A 26,410-nucleotide genomic window follows, 5' to 3' on the forward strand; every position below is an offset into this window, starting at 1 on the left:
TTCTTCCCTCGGCAACGCGCATGCGCCGAAACGGCAGGAAGCGCGCTTTCCGTACGGCAAGATGGCGCTGCCCTATGTTGTCGCCGGTATGGGGGCGGCCATGCGAGTGTGTGAGAGGCGGCGGCGGTAGTGCCGCTTGCCTCTGCGGTGTCCGTTGGTGACGGAGAACGATGATCCTCCTCCGCCATCCGCGGGTCTCCCGGTGACGCTGGGCAGAGAGGAAGGATGGAGGCCGAGGCGGAGGCGGCCGGAGGAGGAGGCGGCGGCGGCCGGAGCGGCGAAGGTTCCTTCAGCGGCGGCGCCCAGGCCCCGGCGGCGTCGGAGCGGGAGCGGCGGGTGCGCGCGCTGAGCGCCTACCTGAAGGGCCGCCTGGGGCCTTACGAGCCGGCGCTGAGCGCCCTGCAGGCCACGCTCGTCTGGGAGAAGCCGGCGAGGAGCGCGCTGGGCTGGGCCGGAGCTCACGCCGCCTTCGGGTGCGAGGGGCTGGGGGGGGGGGGTCAGGAAAAGGGGCCTCTCGGAGGGATGAAGGAGGCGAGGGGACGCGGGCGGGAAACGGGCTTGACGTGGGGTGAAGCTTTTCCTTCTCCTGCGACTTGAAGTAACAAATCCTGAGGGAATATCCTTTTCAGGGGTTTGCTTTTGTTTTGGCGGGTGGGGGTGTCGGGTAAAGTCATAGAATTGCAGGCTTGGGTTCTGAGGGTCATCTAGTCCCACCCCGCTACAATGCATGAATCCTCCCCCCCAAAAAAGGGGGGCTGGAACCCACGACCCTGGCATTAACCCAGCAAGATGGCAAGGTATAAATAAATGATTATTATTATTATTATTATCATCATCATCAAGAGGCTCCTGCTTTTCAGACTGAGCTGTCCCAGGTTGTTGTTGTTTGTTTAATTAACACTACCTGAAGTAATAAGTTATCATTGAGTGGCGTGGAAGCAGACTTGAAGTACTCTTTTAGCCTCCTTTCACAAAGTTGGAAGGGATCCCGGGGGTCATGTAGTCCAACCCCCTGCAATGCAGGAATATTTTGCCTGAGGTGGTGCTCAAACCCACGGCCCTGAGATTAGGGGGCTCATACTCTACCGACAGGGGACGCGGGTGGCACTGTGGGTAAAAGCCTCAGTGCCTAGGACTTGCCGATCGAAAGGTCGGCGGTTCGAATCCCCGCGGCGGGGTGAGCTCCCGTTGCTCGGTCCCAGCGCCTGCCAACCTAGCAGTTCGAAAGCACCCCCGGGTGCAAGTAGATAAATAGGTACCGCTTACTGGCGGGAAGGTAAACGGCGTTTCCGTGTGCTGCGCTGACTAGCCAGATGCAGCTTGTCACGCTGGCCACGTGACCCGGAAGTGTCTCCAGACAGCGCTGGCCCCTGGCCTCTTAAGTGAGATGGGCACACAACCCTAGAGTCGGACACAACTGGCCCATACGGGCAGGGGTACCTTTACCTTTACTCTACCAACAGAGCTATCCCTGGTTGTTATTTATTATGATTACAATTATATGCTTATTTATACTGTACCCCCCACCTTTCCCCCCAGACTACAAGGGACTACCAGGTCTTACAACAGGTGGCTTAAACTCTCCCAACGAAAAGAGTCTCTGAAGAGGAATATCCATTATGTTTTTATGAAGCATGGTGGTATTCTGATTATAAGGATGGCTTATGTGGCAGCTTTGCTGAGCTCTTGTTAGGGAGCCTGGCCTAGAGGCTAGGAAGAAAGGGACTTGCTGGAGGCTGGTCCATTTGGGGAATGGGGCACTGTGCCGTCAACCTCAGGCTGGCCTCAGTGAGCTGCCACTACCACCCCATCACCCTTCTTACCGCCAATCCAGAGGTTGGCAGCTTCCTGAAGAATTTGTAGAAGTAATAGAATCACATGATTGTAGGATTGAAAGGGACCAGTCCAGCCCCTGCAGTGGTGTTCCCATGCAATGGAGGAATCTTTTGCCCAATGTGGGACTCGAATCCAAGATCCTGAGATCAAGAGTCTCATGCTCTAGCAACTGACCTGTTGTTGGGGCCCATATTCTATTGCCCCTGTGAATCCCTCCTGTTTGCACGCCTGTTGTCAGTTTTGAATAAAAAAGCAAAAATTAATGGACTGAGGAAGAGCTCCTCTCTCCACCCTCCATTGTGAAGACAATTCTGCTTGCTAGCTAGCTTGCATCTAGTGTTTTGACATCAAGACAGTATATGGCATAAAAGTATTTATGGGAATAGAGCCTTCTTTGTGTCCGGAAGTGAGATTTGAACTGATCTTATTTTTGCTTTAGTTTTTTCCTAGCCAGAAAGTTCATGTATACTCTTAAAGGCTTGGACCCAAGGGAAAAGGTTGCCGGCAGAAGTCATTGCCTAGATCTGTTTTATAATGTGGGTTTGTTAGGCAGGTTGGAGCATGCTGAATTGACAGAGTTCAGTTGCTCTCTGTTATGAATCATGAGGGCTAGTGATGGGTGTGCTGGCCAATCCTGCACTTGCCATGGGAACACCTGGAGACTTGATGGAGCTGTTTGGATACTGGATGGAAAAGTTAGGATCTTAGGCTTTCCTAGTGCTTCACTCAGCATCGATGGGTGAAGCTGTGATCCCCTCCCTGAGGTTCAGGTACCCTTTATAGAATCCCCTTCAGTTTCTTAGACTGATTCTCAACCCAGCAGAGCAAAACTTTGTCCTTTACCAGCCAAAATCTGCCTCTTATGTGGTCACTGCCTGTGCTTCCAGAAAGTGGTTCTGGAGATCCAGATTACAGACTTCTGATCCCCCGTTCTAGAGAGTAATGGTGTCTCATTGTGATAGACTGCTTCTCAGAGCACCAAGCTGCTATGGCTGCAGCAGTGCTTTTAAGGAAACAATAGGAAATGTGTAGTCCCCTGAACTGCCTTCATGTGAGCATCAGCATGTACCTGCTGACCTACTTCTGGAAATAAAATGTTCAGTTGCAATTAATAAAAAGAGGATGAATGCAGGCAGCTACACACTTCACAAGTGACTGGGGAACCCTGGTCTACCCTGCTCTCAAAGGGAATCCCCTGATGCTTGATAATCTATTATTGATAATCTGTTGTTACTGGGTGAACCCTGGGGGAAGCTTTCCCATTCAGTATGACCTTCACCGCAGCAAGATTGCTTTAAATGCACACACACATTTCCTTTAGTTGTACTGTATTTATCAGCCAAGTACCGTATTTTTGCTCTATAAGACTCACTTTCCCCCTCCTAAATAGTAAGGGGAAATGTGTGTGCGTCTTATGGAGCGAATGCAGGCTGCGCAGCTATCCCAGAAGCCAGAACAGCAAGAGGGATTGCTGCTTTCACTGCGCAGCGATCCCTCTTGCTGTTCTGGCTTCTGAGATTCAGAATATATTTTTTCTTGTTTTCCTCCTCCCAAAACTAGGTGCGTCTTGTAGAGCGAAAAATACGGTAATTTGTATTCTGGAAAACAGACCTGAAGCGTGTTAATTCCATAGGTAGGACACCAAAGAAAGATTGGCATTGTTCTTGATAGGAGCCTGAGGTCTTTTGTGTATCTTCTTGCTAGGTACTGGTACGTAATTGGGTCTCATTGAAGAGCCCCTTATTACATGCCTCAGATTGATCATTTATATCATTAGTGCTACAGATGGCTTGTGACTTTCTCCCAAGGGCTGCTTCTCATGAAATGATTGAAAATAGCCATCTGTCTCTGATTCTGGTGGACGCAGCTCCTTCCCAACAATACTGATTATATTTGACTAATCATTGCAGAGAAAGCACACAGCTCTTATTCAGTGAGGGAACAAGCAAGTCTTCAAATCTTCTGGAAAAAAACAGAACCTCTGCGCTCACATGTCATTTTGTGTGTCACTGCTGAGTGGTTCTGCCTCTCACTGACTTAACAGGCTTCTTGGCATTCACTGAGTGGCATTCTCTTGCTACATTTAACAGACTGCAGCCATTCAACAAGGCTCAGGCTTAGCTTACCAGAGATATTAAGACTGTAAAATCCATAGTAATTTATGTCTATGTTGAAACATAATGACAAGGATCTTGTGTTGGCTGCTGAGTGTTTCAGTTTGAAAACAGTGTAATCAATCTTTCTTTGTATGCATGGATACAAAGTTATTTACATGTTTACATTTATGGTAAAAATAATTTTGACTATAGAAAGCTGTGTAACTCTTATTCACAGTTTACTAGCACTGCAGATTTTGCTTCTGGTTATAATTGAGTGGAAAGTGACCACTGACTTCAATACTTTCTAAATGCCCGATATGTTGATACTCATTTGTTTATTATGACTCTTAAGAGATAAATAAGAATAACATGAGAATACACACACACACACACACACACACACACACAGCCATCTTTCTGTAGTCCATAGGCAGTTTTAAGCTTTCTCCCGCTTTTCTGCAAACTCCTGACACTTGATGCCAAACAATTTTTCTCCCCTTGATCTTCGTCTCTTTAAACATTGTCCTGCCAGAAGGTACAAACCATTGTAAACTGGTTCCTGTCCATAGCAACCCATATGCTTAAGATTTCAATACTGTATAACGATAATAAATAAGCTGCAGCTGCCATAAATGTCAGTTTCCTTCTTGATTGGCAGAGTGAATAGCTAAAGTGATCAGTTTTCAGATCATTAATCGGAAACAGGATGGTATCTGGTAGATGTCATAGAGGTCACACACACAAAATCGTCTCTCTCACGTTATTTAACCCTAATGGAAATATACTGCAAAGAGCTGTTGTGATACCTTCCATTCCTTACCTGTTGCTTTCTAACCTCTTCCTGCCAATCATAAGGCAATAATTATTTATCTTGGGATTCTCCTGCTCCATGGCCTAACATCAGCTCTTGCTTTTAAGGTAACATTTCTAAAGGAAAATTGTGTACTGACTAGCTTTATTTTCCCTCAGGTTTTTTGCTCTGACGTCTCTTCATCTGATATTCTTGGTTGCTTTCACCCTGATACTAATAGTGTGTTTAGATCAGTGGAAGAATAAAATATGGCCTGAAATAAGAGGTATGTTTTTCCCTACTTGACCCTTGAATCCAGCTGTGGTCTCTTCCCCCACCCCCATTTCTGAACTCAAGAAATTGCAGATCTCATTAATCAAAACAGTCCTTGACAATGATCTTGTAAACTGGGCGCCTTCCTAGTTGAAATGAATGTTTAGGAGTTGATAGTGTTGAAAAGGCACCCTGGCTGCTCAGATGGTGGGAGGGAGAGGAAGTATTCCACCATAATGAAACTGGTGGTTTGGAAAATTGGGATTTGTATTTCAGGTTGCTGCATTTTCACTACTTGTTCATGTGTAGGAGCTTTGCTTTCCAAATTCACTTACCCAGATCTCAGATGTTCCAAAGATCTGCTTTTGTTCTCTAGCTCCAGAAAAAGCCTTTGTTTATCAATGTTAAAACATATTCCAGAGGGGTATTTTTTCTTATTGGTTATAGAGACATACAGTCCAGGCTTTAGTTCATCATTAAATTGAGCATTGAACTAACATCTTGGTGTATATCTTAAATTATATTTTAGTCTGAAAGCAGTCAAGTCAATTCAGTTCATAGGGAGGTAACCATGGTAAAAAAAAATGTCTTTGTTGACTATAGTAGTAGTTTATGACATAGAAAGCTGTATTCATGAAGGATGGAAGAATAAATTAAAGCAGTAGTTTTAAAGGCTTCATTGAAGACTGAAACCTGATGGTTTTTCTCTCTAATACGCTGGAGTTGAGGTAATATTTGATTAAAAAAAACTTGTTCTCAATTGAAAGCCTGCTTGCATTTTGAGAACTATCATCTTAGATAAGAACTAAAAGAGTATTAGTTCAGGTTGCGCATAATGCTAAGCAGAATCATGGTTTAGTGCAAGGCCGCAGGTCCTTGGAGAGGAGATGGTAGTTTCTTGTTCCTCCAGTCCTACTGCTATGAGCTAAGCCATAGTTTGGCTTAGTATGTCATCCAAACCCAAGCTTGTAGTCTGTCTCCATCAAATAAACCATGAGCTGTAAAACAAGGGTAAACTTGAGTTACTTTTGTGTCAGACCACGAGCTTGATTTCAGATTACATGAATGACTGAAGAGCAAAGTGACCGTAATATCTTCTCTGGCAACCCACACATTTGCACTAAGCTAGGGTGAGGTTTGGGGATGCGGGTGGAGCTGTGGGTTAAACCACAGAGCCTAGGACTTGCCGAGCAGAAGGTTGACGGTTTGAATCCCCGCAACGGGGTGAGCTCCCGTTGCTCGGTCCCTGCCCCTGCCAACCTGGCAGCTTGAAAGCACGTCAAAGTGCAAGTAGATAAATAGGTACCGCTACAGCGGGAAGGTAAACGGCATTTCTGTGCGCTGCTCTGGTTCTCCAGAAGCGGCTTAGTCATGCTGGCCACATGACCCAGAAGCTGTACGCCGGCTCCCTTGGCCAATAAAGCGAGATGAGCGCCACAACCCCAGAGTCAGTCACGACTGGAACTTTACCTTTACCTTTATGGTGAGGTTTAGCATTACATGCTAACCAGATCATTGACTGCTAGCTCCCCCCCCCCCCCAAATCAGGCTGCTATAATAATAAGAGCATTACAAGAAGCTATCTTGAGCAGTGTTTTAATTTTTAAAATACATTTTAAATATATTTGCAGATGTATAAACTGCTTCACAAACAACAGCAAAATAGCAAAACATACAAAATGTTTGCATTTGTAAACTAAAGGCAACAAAACCATTTCTACAATTGTACAATTGCATTTGTACAAAATTACAAACATAATAAATAAAAAAGTTGAGTTTATAAAAGTGGGGGCACAGGATAAAATACTAAGCTCAGGATGTTTTCAGTTGCAGGCTGTCAGTGGGAAACAATTATGCATTATTCTCAAGTCATCTGTGTATTTTAATTATGCAGCAAAGAGTTTTCCCGGGCATTTCCCTCACAACTAATCCCAATCTGTCTTTAATGTTACAGTAGCAAGACCTGATGAATTAGACAATGAAAGGTATGAAAAATTAAATATCCTTTTCTTTGTAGCATGTTTCATGTTACATGTGCTTGTGTGGCTTAGCTGTAATGCTTTTTGTTAATTTAAACCTTATTGGCAAGTGAATGCCCTTCCTTGGCTGGATGGAAGGAAAGATCCCTTGCTCCTAAATATTGTTGCTTACCTACCTCTTCTCATAGTTTGTAACTAAGACTGCAATCCTATGCTTGCTTGGGAGAAAGTCTGTTGCTAAGGCCCAGAGTAGGGTTGCAATTCTGTGTCCTATTGCAGTGAATAGGACTTCATTCTGAGTTGACACATAGAGCATTGTGCTGTAAATCATTATAGTGGTACCTTGGTTTGCATACATCCTGGTTTGCATACGTTTTGAATTACAAACATGTCAAACCCGGATGTGCGTGTCCCGGTTTGCAACCTTTTTCTGGATTACAACCCTTGTGGGTTTTTTTGGATTACAAACAAAAAAAATTTGGAGGCCTCATTGGCAAAAGCGCGCCTTGGGCTACAACCTGTTTTGGTTTACAAATGGACCTCCGGAACATATTATGATTGTAAACCAAGGTACCACTATACTTGGATTAGGTTGCAAGCTACATAAATCTGAGACCTTGAACTCTACATGCACTGGGTTCTTAGAATCCCCAGTTTTCCTGGGGAAATGGGTTGAAAAGCTGGGGACATCCAACCTGTTCACTGCTCCTTAATCTCTTCGAGTGCACAGCCAAGGACATGGAGATTTAAGTACTTATTAACACCCTTTAAACTGCCTAATTGTGAATACATGTGAGTGGCTTGTTTGCCCTTTAGAAGGTTGCCTCCAGTGTCAAATGCTTCTGCACATATCCCATTGAAATGAATTGAGAAAATCTCATTTACTTCTGTGGGATATGTGTTTGGGAGTGCCACTGGTTTACAGAGGGCTCAAATTAAGCAAGTGTGGGTGTGAAGTGCAAACGCAGGCTCCATTTCTTGCGTGTGAAACGTGAACCCTGAGCAGCTTTGATGAGGTGGAATGAGAAGAGGGCTATTTTAAAACTGCAGTAGGATTCATTTCTTGATTTTTTATTAGCAAAGTAAGATGTCGTTTTTGTTCTCCCTCCAGCTGGGGCTATGTCCACCCCCGACTGCTGAGTGTGCCTGAACTATGTCACTACTTGGCAGAAGGATGGGTCACAGGAGACAGCTTCATGAGGAACCTGTTGGGCTTCAAAAGGCAAAATCCGGGCAAGGTGAAAAGCAGTCCTCATTGATACTAGCCATCGGGGAATAGGTTGGAGGAGAAGGGGGACCAAAGAACAAAGAATAGCAGCAGTTTGAATTACTATTTTCTTTATGTAGAGGTATAATCCATCTGGGACACGGGTGGCGCTGTGGGTTAAACCACAGAGCCTAGGACTTGCCGATCAGAAGGTTGGCGGTTCAAATCCCCGCGATGGGGTGAGCTCCCGTTGCTCGGTCCCTTCTCCTGCCCACCTAGCAGTTCGAAAGCATGTCGAAGTGCAAGTAGATAAATAGGTACCACTCTGGCGGGAAGGTAAACGACGTTTCTGTGCGCTGCTCTGGTTCTCCAGAAGCGGCTTAGTCATGCTGGCCACATGACATGGAAGCTGTACGCCGGCTCCCTCGGCCAGCAAAGCAAGATGAGCGCCGCAACCCCAGAGTCGGCCATGACTGGACCTAATGGTCAGGGCTCCCTTTACCTTTACCTTATAATCCATCTGTAACTGTGTATGCAAAGTGCTCTGTACAGGTGTGCTTTCATTACTAGGAAAGAAGCAAACTGGAGGGTTAAGAGGCAGGTACAAAGGGGAAGAGGAATGGGATGCCAAAATGGAAAATACCGCAGCCATCCTATTAGATGGAGCTTTCATCAGACTGGTCTTGCTTCCACCTACGTTCCAAAGTAGAAATGTTGCCCTGATTCTGTCAAAATCACTCCAGGGCTTGGTCCAAAGGCAGCTGTTGCTCATGAGGTTCCTCCCTCCCTCTCTCCTAACGCTTATGCAAGTCTTCTCAAGCAGAATTCCTCTGTTTTGGTCTCTGTTCCCAAGCAGTGAGCTTGCTGGCAGCAGGCAGTGCATCTGCAGGATCTTGAGCCGTAGGAGCCACTTTGCTCATTTTTCTCAATTCAGTAGAGACTAACTTTGGGTTTTGTTTTCCAGTTCTGCCTTCTGGCTTGCGGTGTCCTCACATTTTTGGCTGTGTTGGGCCAGTACATTCCAGGTGTCTGTCTTGCCTATCTAACAAGTGAGTATCTGTGTGCTGGGCGGGGATTGGGCAACAGAGTGCCTTTCACTTGAAAGTACAGAGCATTTGCAAACAAGGTTATTCTGAGCTGTTCCAACTCGGTTGCATTGCAAACTTGTGTGTACAGAATGTTTAAACAGTCCATTAAGTGGTTTACAAAAAAAGAAGAAAGTACAAAGCAAACAATAAAACCACAAACATATCTATACGTTTAGATAAGATCTTTATGTATGATATAATACATGAGATCTCTGTTCTATTATATTGTATCCCAAAATGCCTTCTGAGAGTGTTTATTGAACACCAACACTCTAATCATCCTCTTCCTGCAGTGGTTTCCTTTTTTAAAAAATAATATTTTTTATTAAGTCTTCCATTTTAACAATCCAATCAAATCACATTAAATATTCCAAATACATATCATAAAGTCCAAATATTTTGCCAAATTATAAATTTTTGTTGGGGCTTCCCATGCTTCAAGTTCAGTCCATGCTTCCCATGCTTCAAGGTCCAATCATCTTATGTTTCTACTGCCTTGAGTTTCCAAAAGTTCCTTCTTTGAGTCGTCCTGTTGTTATCCTTCTCCTGCAGTGGTTTCCATCCTTCTGTGGCCACTTGCTGTTTACCACCGGCTGGGTCACCGCCTGTACACCAAATTGGAGCCAGCTCTGCAGCGGCTGGACTTCAGTGTTCATGGCTACATGATGTCCAAACATAAGGAGAGGCAATGTAAGTCTTATGCAGGGCTGGTACTAACTCACCCACTCCTTGTCTGCCACCTCTTTTTGTTGGTGATGTGAGGAACCTGAGAAGATCAGATGAAAACACTGAATGAATCAGTAGTTACCTAAGAATGTTCCTCGCATCCGTGACCACAGTTTGTGGGGGTTTGAGGGGGGGGGAGGAAGAAGAATTGGATGAGCAATTGAATGTCTGAATGTCCGGAATTGTTGCAGTCCTAATTAGAGCACAGTGGTCAGTTAGCATTTTAGCTCTTGGGGCGCCCCTCCTACCCTCTGCAGCCTCTGGTTTGCAATCCCAAAGTCTTCTCTCTTTATCACACCTGTTTCTTCTGCTTGGCTTCTTTATGGGCATGCAGAGTTGTTTCCTTCCCATTTATAACTGCTATTCTGTCCCCTGATTTCTCTGCAGTGCGACAAAAGATGCTGAGCCATCATGCTGCTAGTGCTGATGGGAGCGACAGTGAAGAAGAACTTGCTGCTTTCTGTCCCACGGTAAATAGGGCATGGATCTTGTTAAACAGTAAAGGTAAAGGTACCCCTGACCATTAGGTCCAGTCGCGGACGACTCTGGGGTTGCGGCGCTCATCTTGCTTTATTGGCCCAGGGAGCCGGTGTACAGCTTCCGGGTCATGTGGCCAGCATGACTAAGCCGCTTCTGGCGAACCAGAGCAGCGCACAGAAACGCTGTTTACCTCACCTCCAGAGCGGTACCTATTTATCTACTTGCACTTTGACATGCTTTTGAACTGCTAGGTGGGCAGGAGCAGGGACTGAGCAACGGGAGCTCACCCTGTTGTGGGGATTCGAGCCACCAACCTTCTGATTGGCAAGGCCTAGGCTCTGTGGTTTAGACCACAACACCACCCACTGCTAAGATAAAGTAAAGGTAAAGGTACCCCTGCCCGTACGGGCCAGTCTTGCCAGACTCTGGGGTTGTGCGCCCATCTCACTCAAGAGGCCAGGGGCCAGCGCTGTCCGGAGACACTTCCGGGTCACGTGGCCAGCGTGACAAAGCTGCATCTGGCGAGCCAGAGCCGCACACGGAAACGCCGTTTACCTTCCCGCTGGTAAGCGGTCCCTATTTATCTACTTGCACCCGGAGGTGCTTTCGAACTGCTAGGTTGGCAGGCGCTGGGACCGAGCAGCGGGAGCGCACCCCGCCGCAGGGATTCGAACCGCCGACCTTTCGATCGGCAAGTCCTAGGCGCTGAGGCTTTAACCCACAGCGCCACCTGCGTCCCTAACTGCTAAGATAGGGTGCTGCTAAGACTGGGGTGGGGGAGGGTAAGCAACAAGGCAGCCTGTGAGTTTTTACTCATGGTCAAACTTGCCTGATTTCTGAGATAAAGCATCTCCTGCTGGCTCTTTTCTTTTTAACTTGAATATAAAATTGTTTTTTTATAGTGCCATTGGATTTCCCTCATTACAACTACATCTCATACTTTCAGAAGCAGATATAGGCATTTTTAATTATTTTGTAAAACAATTTTTGGGCAACACTTGGGTGGCTGTACAATGAAGTAAAGACCTCCGGAATGGAAATGAAGAACTGGAGGGCAGTGCCTGACTTTCAAGTTCCATTGCTGAGAGGAATGTCTCTGGGCCCATGTGGTGTTGAATATAATTATGGAGCTATGTGTGCTCTCCAGTAACCCAAAGTTACCTTGCTGAGATCTTTTGTTTTATCATTTGCTTCTTTTCAAGTTGGATGATGCAATAGTTGCCAAAGAGCTGGCTATCTCTGATTCAGAGCACTCTGATGCAGAAGTATCCTATACCGAGAATGGGACATTTAATCTCTCACGGGGTCAAACCCCCTTGACAGAGGGATCTGAAGGTGAGGACAGCTATTATCGAAGTTATAAAGAACATAGTTGCTACCAAATAACATATTAATCGTACTGTTGCAGCTGTTGGTTGTTGGGATAAAAAAAGCAAGATATCAGAATGTCGATAAAGTGAGACCAGCCAGCCTTCCAACATGGAAAGTTTGCCTTGGTCCTGCTTTAAAAAGCTTGTAGTTTACATTGAATGAAGCAGGCAAAGATTGGTGCAGGCAGAAGTTGAGTACACTGGTCCACTGAGTGACAGAACCTGGAATTTTATTCTTTGAAATGGGAGCTTTCAGTCCTCAGCACCTTCAATTGAGGGCTTTCTGGTGTTAAGAGTTAGAAAGGCTTCTGCCTGTCGGATTGTTTTAAGACCCATTTGCCAATTAAGAATGCCAGAACCCAGATAGAGTTAGTTCTTGGTCCCTTAAATTCAATTCTGAGGTCTGCTGCAGTACAGAAGCTTTGTAAATTTTCTCTCTTCTGCAGAAGAGGCCGCTCAGTGAAGTATTGGGAATAGGTTTCATAACTCTAATTTTTTACTCGCCCCCCCCCCCCCAACATTATAGATCCCTGTGGGAAGACAATATAGTTTGAAAGAAATTTTTGCCTGTTTTCCAATAGGAAGTTAGGCTACTTAGTGGTAGGCAAAGGAACCAAGTAATGACTTTTTGCCAAACTAATTCTCTCTCAATAGACTTTGATGGCCACAGCGACCCTGAGGAATCCTTTGCCCGAGATCTTCCAGATTTCCCTTCCATCAACCCTGAGGTGACAGGCATAGACGATGAAGATGATACCAGCATAGGCATACCAAGCCTTGCCTGTCGTGTACAAGGCCAGGAAGAGCTGCGACTTTCTCATGACCGGGAGGAAGTGACCTCAGATATCCTAGGTAACCTGCCATTAATGCACAACCTCACAGATGACTTGGCTGGCTTTGTGACCAGGGGAATGATCCAGCTGGCCTTGTCGGGAGCCTCCCAGTCTGGCTCCGTGCCGGGCAGCAGACGGCAGCAAAGTGCCAGGGCTTTCCTCCGGACCTCCAGCTCGGAGCTCGATACAGATGCTGAAGGAGATGACTTCGAACTGCTGGATCAGTCAGAGCTGAATCAGATGGATCCATCCAGTTCCCGCGGCCAATAAACAGTTCCCTTCCCTTCCCTGCTGTGGCTCTTCTGTCTCATGGAGCCCAGATGGAGAGCCTTGTGCAGGAGTAGGATAATACCCCATTCTTTGATGTAAAGCCTGATTGGGCAAATTTGGAAGACAGTGTGAATTTTAGAACAAAACCCTTCTGGTGCAGAATCAGAAGATATTTGTTGCTGAACCTGCCATGCCCTTCACCTTTCTAGCTTGCTGTGTGTTGCACTCTTTGTTCAAAGCCAAAATGTCCCGCTCCTGTGGTTCACGTTCCAAAACGGGCCTTGCAAGACAGATCTCAGCTCGTGTTTAATGCAACACAAGTCAGGCAACAGGAATTGGCTTTTATTCAAAAGCCAGATAAAGAACAAGTTCTAAAATCTCTTGAGTGATGGAAGTGACTTGTGCCCAGCTGCTGATTGTAAGAAGGAAATCTTCAGATCCAATTCAGTGTATCTCTGTTATGTTTGTGTATGGGACCCTACCCTGACATCTGCAAGGTATTGGAAGCAGCCTCTATCTATCCCCAGTAAGCATTTGCACGTAATGACCCCAAATCCTTATGTTTTGAACTTCTGGAGCTCTATTCTGGCTCTTCTCGCACATGATAATGGCAATAATATTTTGGTGGGTTGGACACTCACGCAAACAGTCACACACACACACACACTTTACTATTAACTATTTCAGACAAGTTCCCAGCACTAAAAATGCCCTCCACCCTGCACCATAAAGGTTTGGGCAGAAGCAACAAAAGATTTGGCTCCTAGTTACCCTCTGTCAGTCACCAAAGACAGCACCTATGCGGGAGCCATGAATATGCTTCCTCACTAAACAGTCTGCAGTCTGTAGTGGCAAAGGGTCTGTCAGTCTGGCGTGTCCATGCACTGGTCATTTGAGACCTGTTTCAGAATTCATGGATGTTTTATGCTCTCAGATGGCCCCCTCTTTTTGAAGAAAACAATATAGGTACTACAGATTTTTTTTAGCCTAGGATCACAGATGAAAACAAGTAGCAAAGCCAGATTCCTAGGGCCTGCTCACCCACAATATGTGCAGTTTTGCAAGCAGAGCATAAAAGGGGGGATCACGGCTTCAGAATATTTCATTAGAAAAAGCCTCTGTTAATACAGAATGAGACGAGTATCATCATTTCTGTGGATCTCTGCAATCAGTATGGCGGAAGCATTGTTTTGGCTAAAGGTATTTGAAGACCAAATTTAGATTGGCTCGATGACTGATTTAGGGTACCAGATTCTCATATCTTGGTTGCACTGTGTGCATTGCTGTGAAGATGGTGCTGTGTTCCTCAAGAATAAACCATTTACAAATGGCATCTGGATGTTGCGAATGTTTTGGTTTGGATTTTCACAGGACCCCTGATACCTGTTTCTCCTTGTTTCAGTAAAACCGGCACAAGTTGTTAACTATGCTGGTATGATTTTAACCAGTGTCTCAGACCTGCAAAGAACCTTCACAGAACATACTATGTGCTGCAGCTAGTAAGTTGGTGATCCATATCTTCCCTTATAGAACACCTCATCCAGACTTTTTGGGTTTGTATACAAAAAGATTGGAAGTGTACCTTAGAAATATTTATTCTTGGTGCAAAGCCATCCTGATAACCCTCTGTGGACTGAAGAGAGACTTGAATAAATGCTGTGCTTTTACTTTTAGTTTCATTTAAAAGGTTTCCAGCCTACTTTCACAACTTGTGAATCTGCTGAACTGAACCATCTTGAATACCTGCATATCCAATTAGCCTTCTAGGTTCCCATAGTTCCAGCTCAACTTGCATCCTATTTCAGGCTCTGTAGTTAGGCGTTTACATATTTCCCCCGACTTCGCATCTGAAGACCTCTGTGATACGCTGCCTATTGTTTTCTTGGCCAAGCAGTAATGTGATGTAGATGCTATATGCCTAAATAGCACATTCTTGCAGAAAAGACTCAAGAGGGTGGTGCTTTGTATATTTGAAACAGCTTGGTTTTGGTAGCATTTGTGTGGCAATATCATGGTGTTTAACTGCCTTTTTTAGTGTTTACAAATCAGCCAATATTGTGGAAGTTTATAGAGTAATTTGTCATCTTGCAGAAGTTTTTAAAATAAGATGCTGATAACTTTTGAGGTGGGAAACTGACGTTATTTCATTAGGTTTTGTGTTATGTGGATTAGAACAAGATTTTAGTGCAATAAAACAACCATACCTTACCCACTGTATCAGTAGTGGGATGATACTTTTTTTTTGTTTTTATTGAGTGTTTCTTTCTGCCCTAACTGGTGCAAAATAAAGAATTTGAGACAAGCCCGGTTTCTTGGTTTCTTCAGTGCTACACTTATAATACAGAGATACTTCAATGGGACATGGGTACACATGCAAGCCCTATCTCTAATGTCCCTAATGGACTCATTTTTAGATGTGCAAAGCTTCCTGTGATTGAGAACCTGGCTTCAAAATGCTTAGAAACCCTTAGGGGACCTTGAAGCTACAAGTGCAAAGGCCAGAGGAGCCCAGGGACATTGCATGCGTCCCTGCCCCTATCTAGGCCTACACTGAGTGCTAATGGCAGGCTTTCCTGGTTCAGATCCAGCAGTAAGTATTATTGGGCCACTGACCTTGCCAGGACTAAAGACAGTTGGATTGGCTTCACTCAAGCCTCAGTTTGGAGTGATGCCAGGTAAGTATGATATCCAGCACAAAAAAGAACAGCAAGACCACCCCCTTCCTACATGACCATAGTACTTTTAAAGTGTCCTGCATAGGTTTTGTTTTCTTCTGCCAACCCACACAAAACAGGTATATTTGTTTATTTTAAAAGCCTTTCAAAACAACTTCATTTTTTTTTTGAAATCTCTAAGCGGTACTTACACTATGAACAATATTAAAAACGATATTCATTATAACAAAAGTGCAGATGATGAATCAATAGAGCGGTATGACAACATCAAAGTAAATAGAACAGATTCTGGGGGTTCATACGCATTAATCAGGGCCCAATCTTATAGGTCAGGGAAAGGTTTAACAAACTGCCGTCTGTGACAAGCAAGGTGGCAGGTTTTGGAATAAGTCTTGGCAGCACTTGCATTCTGACTACCGCAAAGTGTACTGGTTAATAAAGGTTTTTAAAAATAAAAAAACAACCCTTTAAATTCCTTTCTCTTCGCCTTGCCATCGATCAAATGGTTACTTTCGTGCAAATTAGAATAATAATCCCAGTGCTGCCAGAATTTATTAAAGACAACAGGAATGAGTGCAGCCCAGCCTTGTAAATCATTCTAAACTCTTTTTGAAATGGTAGCATCAACTCCCTGAAGAGCCTGGACTTTCTTGTCTCCGTGGCTGCCCTTTTGCGAGCAGGCAGGTTTACCGATTCCTTGCCAAAGCCACCAGCTGCATCTACCCCGCAAAAACTGCATTTCTCCTTGTTTACTCCCCGCGAGCCCGGAAGCCAGACAGTGCTTTGTTGTTGTTTAGTCGTTTAGTCGTGTCCGACTCTTCGTGACCCCATGGACCAGAGCACGCCAGGCACTCCTGTCTTCCACTGCCTCCCGCAGTTTGGTCAAACTCATGTTGGTAGCCTCGAGAACACTCTCCAACCATCTCGTCCTCTGTCGTCCCCTTCTCCTTGTGCCCTCCATCTTTCCCAACATCAGGGTCTTTTCCAGGGAGTCTTCTCTTTTCATGAGGTGGCCAAAGTATTGGAGTCTCAGCTTCAGGATCTGTCCTTCCAGTGAGCACTCAGGGCTGATTTCCTTCAGAATGGAGAGGTTTGATCTTCTTGCAGTCCATAGGACTCTCCAGAGTCTCCTCCAGCACCATAATTCAAAAGCATTAATTCTTCGGCGATCAGCCTTCTTTATTGTCCAGCTCTCACTTCCATACATCACTACTGGGAAAACCATAGTTTTTACTATACGGACCTTTGTTGGCAAGGGGATGTCTCTACTTTTTAAGATGCTGTCTAAAGACAGTGCTTATCCCTCTACAATTATAGCTCCGTGGTTTCCAGGGCGCCCTCCCTCTCCTGGCCCGAACGCGCTCCCGGAAGCCGGGCAGGGCCTATCCACCCAAGGGTATAGCTCTATGGTTTCCACTGCGCCCGCCTTCCCGCCCTCTTAGCGGCAAGCTTCCGCTTCCGGGTTTTCCGGTAGGGGGGTCTCCGCCGTGGCCAGGATGAGTGGAGCAGGGAAAACCCGGGAGGGAGCTGCAGGTAAGGCAGTGCGGGGTGGGGAGAACGTGGGGAATCGAGGGGAAGGCGGAGGGGGTGGGGAGAGAATGAGCGCGAGCGTGCGCGCGCGTCGCCGCCTCTAGGCCGCGGCTCGGGCCTTCCCTCCGGTCCTTGGCGTTGCTAGGCAACGGCCGGGCCTCTCGGCGCAGGCCTCCCTCGCCCGCCGAGTCCGGATCCGGGCCTCTTCTGGCGGTGTGTCCGGAGACCTGTTACCTGCTTCTTGCCTTCCTTCAAGCGCCAATTCTCCCGTTTTCTGGAAGGCCGCAGAGGCTGCGTGGCGATTACTATCATCATCATTATTATTATTATTATTATTCATAGCATTTGTATACCGTCCTTCATCTGAGGGCCGCAGGGCGCCTTACCAACTAATAATAATGATAAGTGAATAAATAGAACAACAACAAGAAGAACAACAATAAAGGAAATCGAAATATGTAACAAAGGAACAAAAAGCAAACCCATAACACCCTCCTTTAATCAGCCAAAGGCCTGATTGTGAGACCTCACCTGATTGTGAAGAGGAGGTTGTGAGACCTCCGGGTATAGGGCGGTATATAAATTCAATAAACGAATAAACAGAGACATTTTCACCCGGCTCCTAAAGATGTACGATGATGACGTCCGGCAAGCCTGCCCAGAATGAGTGTCCCGCAAAAGGGGAGCTGCCGCTGAAAAGGCCCCGTTCTCATGTTGCCACTCTCCTTATCTCTCAAGGAAGGGGGTTGCACAGAGAAGGGCCTCAGATAGTGATCACAAAAATAAAAAAAATAAAAATTTATTTCCCAGCCACTCTGGGCGGCTTCCACAAAGACCAAAAATACACTAAGATGTCACACATTAAAAGCTTCCCTGAGCAGGGCTGCCTGAAGATGTCTTCTGAATGTCAGGTAGATGTTTATCTCTTTGACATCTGATGGGAGGGCGTTCCACAGGGCGGGCGCCACCACCGAGAAGGCCCTCTGCCTGGTTCCCTGTAGCTTTGCTTCTCGCAATGAGGGAACCGCCAGAAGGCCCTCGGCGCTGAACCTCAGCGTCCGGGCAGAACAATGGGGGTGGAGACGCTCCTTCAGGTATACTGATCATCGCAGGATCTGGGTCTGTTCATGTGATGCTGGAGCAGGCCCTTGGGATGAGCTGAACCAAGAATGGAAGCCCTTGGTCCTCTCTCTGTGTGCTTATTATTAGTTGGGGGCAACACAAAGCAACTTGCCAACAAAGAAACAGAAAAACTCACATCGACACATTAAAACTGGGGGGGGGGGGGAATGCATCAATACATGTTTGTTCACCGCCACCTTTTCTTCCTATATGAACACGGCCATATACTGAGCATCCCTCCTATTCTTTCCCATTGCAGTTCTTCCCAAGTTGCTGTCATTGGCAATAGAAGGGCCTGCTTTCTGCACTCTTGATGGAATGGCCTTAAATGCCATTTTGATTTCTCTCCCCATCGCCCTCCTCCTCTTTCTTTAATAATAATAATAATTTATTATTTATTATTTATACCCCACCCATCTGGCTGAGTTTCCCCAGCCACTCTGGGCGGCTCCCAATCAAGTGTTAAAAACAGTATAGCGTTAAATATTTAAAATTTCCCTGAACAGGGCTGCCTTAATATGTCTTCTAAATGTCAGGTAGTTGTTTATCTCTTTGACATCTGATGGGAGGGCGTTCCACAGGGCAGGTGCCACTACCGAGAAGGCCCTCTGTCTGGTTCCCTGTAACCTCACTTCTTGCAATGAGGGAACCGCCAGAAGGCCCTTGGCGCTGGATCTCAGTGTCCGGGCAGAACGATGGGGGTGGAGACGCTCCTTCAGGTATACAGGACCGAGGCTGTTTAGGGCTTTAAAGGTTAGCACCAACACTGTGAATTGTGCTCGGAAACGTACTGGGACCCAATGCAGATCTCTCAGAACCGGTGTTATGTGGTCCCGGTGGCCACTCTAGCTGCCGCATTCTGGATTAATTGCAGTTTCCGGGTCACCTTCAAAAGTAGCCCCACGTACAGCGCGTTGATTCACACCGCTGCTTTCTGTTTCCAAAGGACCTGGAGAAGGTGCAGCTGCCATCCTACTACGTTACCTCCAGGAGCAGAACCGGCCTCACAGTGCTCAGGATGCCTTTGGCAACTTACAACGAGAGCATGGCCTGGGCAAGACGGTGAGAGAAGATCTTAGAGGTGAAGGTGTGGGGGCTGCATCATCCACCATTAGCGCAAAATAGACATGTGCAATATCTTTCTAAAGCTAAGCACACTCTGTATACCTTTCAAAGGCCCCCGATCATACAGTGGTACCTCAGGTTACATACGCTTCAGGTTACACACTCCACTAACCTAGAAATAGTGCTTCAGGTTAAGAACTTTGCTTCAGGATGAGAACAGAAATCGTGCTCTGGTGGCGTGGCGGCAGTGGGAGGCCCCATTAGCTAAAGTGGTGCTTCAGGTTAAGAACAGTTTCAGGTTAAGTACGGACCTCAGGAACGAATTAAGTACTTAACCCGAGGTACCACTGTACTGGGTATTCCTAGTTTGATATTGTCTTGATATTAAGCAAATCTGACAAATATTTTGTACTTCACAATGCTGGACATTCAGTGGTAACTAACTGACTGACTGAGAAATATACTTGTTTCTCTATACAAGTTATAAATTCAGCTAAGCTTTGCTTACAGCAGCAGTTTCTCATCATATTATACAGTGTAGTGGCATTACAGCATGGGAGGCTGGCTGTAAAAAATCTCATACTGTGCTTCCTAGGATATTGGGCTCTACAGCTCTTCCCACTTCTACAGCTTACTGATTTTTCCCTGGTTACTAGTAGATAGCGATGTGAGTTGTCAAGTACTGTATCATGCTGGACTTTAGAATTCATGTTTAGTAAGTCTCCTTTGATGTGCAAGTATCTTGTGGGAAGGGGAGTCCTCAAAGTTTTAATTTTCAGTTTTTGTTGCTTGACAAAGATACTTAGATGCACATACAGAAGATCAGTCTGTCCACTTCACAGATATCTTGTGAACATATATTTTTCTTTTCTCAGTCTATTCCTTCTCTTGTTTCTTTAGGCTGTAGTGAAGGCACTAGAACAGTTGGCTCAACAAGGGAAGATCAAAGAGAAAGTGTACGGAAAGCAAAAAATTTATTTTCCAGATCAGGTAAGGGAAATGCCCTTCAAGTTCTATGGGAAGTAAATATTTGCTCACACCAGTAACTGAAGCAAACTATTAAAAAGATTTTCAATGACAACTGTGTAGGAAACTCAAATTCCATGAGTGAAATGTAATTGCTGGACAGGGAGATAGAGTTTGTGACATGGTAAATTAACGGGGAAGATTCGATATTTGCGAGACCAGAAGTTCATCGACGACTGGGGAAAATTTACAGATTATCTGAAAAGTTTATGTGATGAACAGACAACGCTTGTAGGCTTTCAAGATGTTCTGTGAAAATATGAGGAATATTGTAAAAAAGGGAATAAGATTGGGGAGGTTATATTTTAAAGGCAATATTAAAATTAGAAAATGTGTGATTAAATAAACAAAACGGAAGATTGGCAGAGAAACTGGGGGAAGTAAAAAAGAAGAAGATTATGTGATAAATTCTGATATTGGTTATATAAATTTGTATTTGAAAATGAATAAAATTATTATTAAAAAAAATAGAGTTTGTGACATGGTAGCAATTTTATCCTCTGTCCCATTGGTCTTATTATGTTAATAACCCTCATGTCTTTGGTCATGCAGGATCGCTTTGGTAGTGTGAATGACTCAGAGCTCAAAGGCCTGGACAATGAGATTTCGGAACTGTCTTGCAAAGTACAGACCCTCCAACAGAACTGTCGTCATATGGAGTCAGGTGTGTTCAGGCAGGTTCAGTCCGTCTGCTGTGCTAGCCTTTGCTGAGTGAGTGCATGTGCGATTGAGCACTTGAACAGTATGGAGCCTTTGTGAAATGTTTGTATCTGAGCAGAATGCCTAGAGTCCTTCCCACTGACCGATGCCATCTCAGATGTTGTAACTAGCAATTCCATTCCAGAACTGAAAGAACTGAAGGGCTCAATGACAACCCCAGAGATGGTTAAGGAGATTGAAGAGTTAAAAAAAGATTGTGCCAATTATACAGAGAAACTGGAGCGAATTAAATCTGCTGCCAATCATGTGACTCCTGAGGAGAAAGAAAAGGTAAAGGAGCTGCAAAGGGAGAGGCCAATAGTGGAGACTGGCACGGTCCAGACAGGTATAGTTCTTTCTGGGTGCCCTGCCAATCTCTGCCAGCCATACGCAGGGCCCCTAGCGCTGCTGAATTTTCAGCTAGCCTCAAACACCAAAGGACGGGAGGACTCCAAAATGCATACTGTCATTTATTTATTTATTACTCTTCCTGGGATCTGGGCAGTCTCAGCACTCATCCTGTACCTAGAGCATTCAAATGGGGATAAATGTTGATTTGTCTGGAGTTGTCTGGCATTTAATCAAATCAAGGCAACCAGTGAGCACATGTTCTCAGGAGCCTTTTAGCTGTGGGGCTTGTTTAGAATTTCACCAAAGCAATTTTTGTACTCTGGATGTCCTTACTCACAAAGTGAACAGTCCCCTCTGTAAAAGCACAGCTGCCTGCCATTTCTGAGATTCTTTCCCACACAGAAAGCTTGTGCACACACTGTCCAACACAATCGTTGTGGTTTTGGGTTCTCACATCATAGCCAGCTGCGTTACTGGCCATTCTGTTGGGGACTGAGTGTAAGAATTGTTTTCCTTTTGCTTGTTGCAGGTGTACAATGAAAAGAAGTTGTATTGCAGGGAATGGCGTCGCCGGAAGAGAATGGTAAGGCAACTTGTCTTTCATATAGGATGAAAAGAATAAGTGGTGCGCACAGCCCCAAGGGCAATTTTTAAAATACTATTGTTTAGATCAGAGGTACTACCCCTCCCCTAACATGTCATGTTGGAGTAGTGTGCCCACCTTTGATCCCCACCTTTTACTCAGGTCTTACCTGTGGCTCTTGGAAGATGTCAGAGTGCGGCAGTGGCCACATGCCAGGAATGGCTTCACTGGCCAGCTAAAACAGGCAAGAGTGATCAATTGGTCTCAAACCCTCTGTGAGTTAGGGACTTCCCCTGTATGAAAAGACAGGTTCCGGCGGATTGAGCGGACAAAACCAATACAGTGGATGCTCAGGTTGCGAACATGCTCTGTGCAGGAGGCACGTTCGCAACCCGCAGCGTTCGCAACCTGCAGCGCCACGTCTGCCACATGCGGGTCATGATTCAGCGCTTCTGCGCATGCACAGAGCACTATTTAGTGCTTTTGCGCATGCGCTGAAACCCGGAACTAACCCATTGTGGTACTTCCGGGTTTGGCTTGGTGCGCAACCTGAAGCATCTGTAATCTGAGGTATGACTGTAGTGGATTCAACGGTCAAGAAGGTGGTTTCTGCACGTGCTGCAGAGGGAAGTGAGGGACAGGTGAGGCTCGTCCACCTGTGAAGGTAGCCCACCTAGGAGAAGGAAAACTCTGATCCTAAACCTCTGCTGTCTTGCGAGGTATCTTCGGGAGAAGAAAAGGCTAAATAGCAAACCCCACACAAATCCAGAGTGGAGTCCCTAAGACGGTTGGATGGCATCTTGTATGCCTCCTTCCGGCAACCCCTGCCGAACATGAGGCTCTATTTTCTTTTGGACCACTATCTGCAAGGTCGAGAGGGGGGTCTTGTCATCTGGGCTGCCCATGAGCTCAGATTACCATATTTTTCGCCCCATAGGGCGCACCGGGCCATAGGGTGAAAAAATTATTTCCCCCCCAGGCGCGGGGCTCGGGCGGGGGAAGCCCGAGCTTCCCCCGGTCCCAGCCCCCAGAACAGGCTGCTAACCGCAAGCCTAGGGAGCCCGGCGGGAAGTCGCACTGGTCTTCCCAGGCTTGCGGATATCTGCCCGAAGCCCGGGGTGCGCTGCTCAGTGCGCCCCAGGCTTCGGGATGCAGGCAGCTTTCTGCAAGCCGTGGGAGCCCGGCGCGACTTCCCGCGGGCTCCCCAGGCTTGTGGATAGCTTCCTGAAGCCTGGAGAGCGAGAGGGGTCGGTGCGCACTGACCCCTCTCGCTCTCCAGGCTTCAGCGAAAGCCTGCATTCGCCCCATAGGACGCACACACATTTCCCCTTCATTTTTGGAGGGGGGGAAAAGTGTGTCCTATAGGGTGAAAAATACGGTACTTTGGTGCTGCTGATGCAGAAGTTTCACTTCATCCCCAGAGGTGCACTCCATTGTCCCTCTCTTGAGATGCCAACAATTGTTTAGTTCTGTAACTTCGTCCATCCAGAGGTGCCTAGAAAATGCTATACACATGGGATAGGTGCTACACAAGTCTGGAAAAACGAAAAAGCAAGGCCCTGCAATGTTCAAATGCAGATCCACTTTGTTGCCCAGTTTAACCGGGTTGCAAGTTAGGAGGGAGAAGTTTCCAAATACCCTTTCCAGAGATCAGAACCCCAGAAGTAATGAGAGATGTCTCTTAATTGAAAGATTTCATCAGTTTCTCCTTTGTAAGTTTGACTGTTTGTTGGTCCTGGTGAGTTCAATGGGATTGCAGGCTGAACATTCTCGAAAATTCTAGCTCATTATGTTTAATGTTCCTGGGATTGTGCTTTCTGTTGAATAATTGCTAATCAGTGGTGGGAGTTACAAGAAAGAAGATTCCACCTAAACATTAGGAAGAACGTCCTGACAGTAGGAGCTGTTCGACAGTGGAATTTGCTGCCAAGGAGTGTGGTGGAGTCTCCTTCTTTGGAGGTCTTTAAGCAGAGGCTTGACAACCATATGTCAGGAGTGCTCTGATGGTGTTTCCTGCTTGGCAGGGGGTTGGACTCGATGGCCCTTGTGGTCTCTTCCAACTCTATGATTCTATGAGTTATGAGGGGCTGTGGTTTGCATGTCGTTTTGTACCATGTCTTCCTTGCCCAGGATCTTGCCCACACACGAGAATAGTTATTTGCTTATGAAATCGCTTTTCTTCCGTTTGTTTCCTTTTAACTCCTTTGAGGTGTGTAGCTGAGCGCTGTACCAGACAGTCCAATTGGCTCTTTTGTATTTTGAGCTAAATCTTAATTCTAGCTTTAGTCACTGTAGTCTGCTGAACATAACAACAGGTTCTGGTTTTTAAAAAGAGAATACCCAGGAATTTCAGGTTTCAAGATTTAGACCTTTTGTATTTCTCATTGGCTCATCATTATAATACTAAGCTAAACCATGGTTTAGCATGATCCCAAAAGTGTGCTGATGCACGTTTAGAAAATCACAGCTGATTTGATCCTTCTCTGCTCCTTCCACACTACCAGGAGCAAAACCATTGTTTGGATCAGCATTACTTCTGAATCTGGTCTCCAGAATGGTAAGTCAGGATCATACCTAGAGATGGGAAGGCGTAGAAAACCCCCAGAAAAATTGGGGAAACAGTTCGATATAGTTTGAATATTTCACACACTTTTTTTTTTCATTTTTTCTAGAAAAAACCAGGGGGCGAGACTGCCCCTCCGCATTTTTTCCAGGCCTTCCCATCATAGCTGTCAACTTTCAGATTTGAAAATAAGGGGATCAGCAGCCTCAAAAATCAGGGATCAGCAGCCTCACCTGTCCCGGGGACAGTCTACAGGATATCTAACAATCTGGGATAGCAGCGGGGAACGGTGCTGGAATAAGGGAATTTCCCGCAAAAAAAAAGGGAAGGTTGACAGCTTTGATTCCCATCTCTAATCATACCAGACTGTTGTATTCTGCACTACTAAGTACTCTGAGGAGCGTGTTCTTCAAGTGGTTGAGAAATACGGAATAGCTTGTTGCCATTGTTCCTCCCAGCTACAACCTGTAAACTCAACCGTGGCTCCTGAAATATTTAGGCTCATCCCTTTTTTTGGTCATTTTTGTCTGTACCATCAAGAGGGCTTGTTTCTGTCTACCAGCACTGTGGTATAATTCTGTCTTGGTTGAAGGGCCAAGTAGCCAAGTGTGTGCTTTGACTCTCTCAACAGGCGACAGAGCTACTTGACGCGATCCTGGAAGGCTACCCTAAAAGCAAGAAGCAATTCTTTGTGAGTACAAACCCAACCCATCTGCCACTGAATGACAATGGCCACATAACAGTGGGTTGAGCAGGCTTTTCTCGGCGAGCCCCCATAATGCATTAGTCCAACTGCTGCACAGAGGTGGGATATAGGATGCTTCTGTTTTCCTGCCCTGCATCTTAAGGAGTCTGTGTTGTCCTTTGTGCAGGAGGAAGTTGGCATTGAGACAGATGAAGATTTCAATGTTACTTTACCCACCGTCTGAACCCAAGGGCTTCCCTGTTTTATGAAACTGTCACCTACTTAGCACTCAAGTTTCAGTCCTACATATTCCACGTTGCTGTATATTTTTGAAACTACGTTTGCGTTGGATGGAGATAAGCAGACCCTGCCTACTGCACTATTATTTCTTAGTTCCGGCACCTCTCCCCTGGCATGTCAGGCTAATTGCCTTTTTGTTCTTAAAGCTGTTAGTCTCACTACACAGGACTGCTGATAAGCACTTGAGAAAATTGTCTGGGGGTGGGGTGCGGGACACAAAATAAAATACTTGAATTAACTCTAAAGGCTGTATCGTTTTTCTCTGTTTGTAACCAGCCTGCATTCTGTATAGGTGGTGTGTTGTGCATATTAAACCCACCCAGCTTCTTTGCGTTCTGCATTTAATGCTTCTTCTGTCTGCTTTGGGGAACTTGTCTTTCGTCTAGACTATTTATGCATTGGGAAGGGTGGCTGAATATATATATTAAAAAATTGGCTTAGCCATAGACATACGTGGTTGACATACCTCAGGAAGGTTCCTTTGAGATTTTAACCATAGAAATGTTTTTTCAGAGCAGCATTTGTTTGTTTGCTTAAAACAGGAGTCAGCAAGGCTTCGCGGCCATGGGCCAGATCACTCCCGTGGAGACTGTCCGTGGGTGGGACCAGAAATCGCATCTGCTCATGTCCGCGGCGCTGGAAATCACTTCTGTGCATGCCCAGACGCCGAAAAATGCGCCTGCACAGAAGCAATTTTCAGCGTCTGGGCATGCACAAAAGTGATTTCCAGTATCTGTTTGTGCGCAGATGTGATTTCCAGCACCGCTTGCAAGTCCCTGCACTGTACCGGTGATTCACTGAGTGGGCAGGGGATTCACTGAGTAGGCAGCTCGGTTTGGGGGCGGCTCGTGGGCTGGTAA

At 45.8% G+C, this 26,410-nt stretch overlaps 2 protein-coding genes across 3 annotated transcripts; both read left to right on the top strand.

Moving 5' to 3' along the window:
- Window positions 1–36: 36 nt before the first annotated feature.
- Window positions 37–15,253, top strand: RETREG3 (reticulophagy regulator family member 3; the record flags this gene model as incomplete). 2 transcript variants are annotated; one of them, XM_083709589.1, is made up of 9 exons in its annotated part: window positions 37–473; window positions 4,905–5,011; window positions 6,953–6,983; window positions 8,089–8,215; window positions 9,149–9,233; window positions 9,825–9,962; window positions 10,386–10,468; window positions 11,681–11,813; window positions 12,503–15,253. In XM_083709589.1, 9 exons carry the CDS (start codon window positions 226–228, stop codon window positions 12,949–12,951), a joined length of 1,401 nt encoding a protein of 466 aa, XP_083565715.1. In that variant the 3' UTR covers window positions 12,952–15,253. The 2 variants fall into 2 exon arrangements, with proteins under 2 accessions (XP_083565715.1, XP_083565716.1); XM_083709590.1 differs by having other exon boundaries at window positions 226–473; window positions 6,956–6,983.
- A 1,732-nt stretch (window positions 15,254–16,985) lies between these two features.
- PSMC3IP (PSMC3 interacting protein) lies at window positions 16,986–25,881 on the top strand. The gene is made up of 8 exons (XM_083709936.1): window positions 16,986–17,159; window positions 19,225–19,340; window positions 20,244–20,333; window positions 20,922–21,033; window positions 21,214–21,359; window positions 21,949–22,002; window positions 25,197–25,256; window positions 25,438–25,881. The coding sequence occupies exons 1-8, from the start codon at window positions 17,123–17,125 to the stop codon at window positions 25,492–25,494; spliced, it is 672 nt and encodes a 223-aa protein (XP_083566062.1). The 5' UTR covers window positions 16,986–17,122; the 3' UTR covers window positions 25,495–25,881.
- Window positions 25,882–26,410: the final 529 nt, after the last annotated feature.

Source organism: Podarcis gaigeae (genome assembly GCF_964106915.1).
Source record: "Podarcis gaigeae genome assembly, chromosome: 13".
In the NCBI taxonomy this organism is placed as follows: domain Eukaryota; kingdom Metazoa; phylum Chordata; class Lepidosauria; order Squamata; family Lacertidae; genus Podarcis; species Podarcis gaigeae.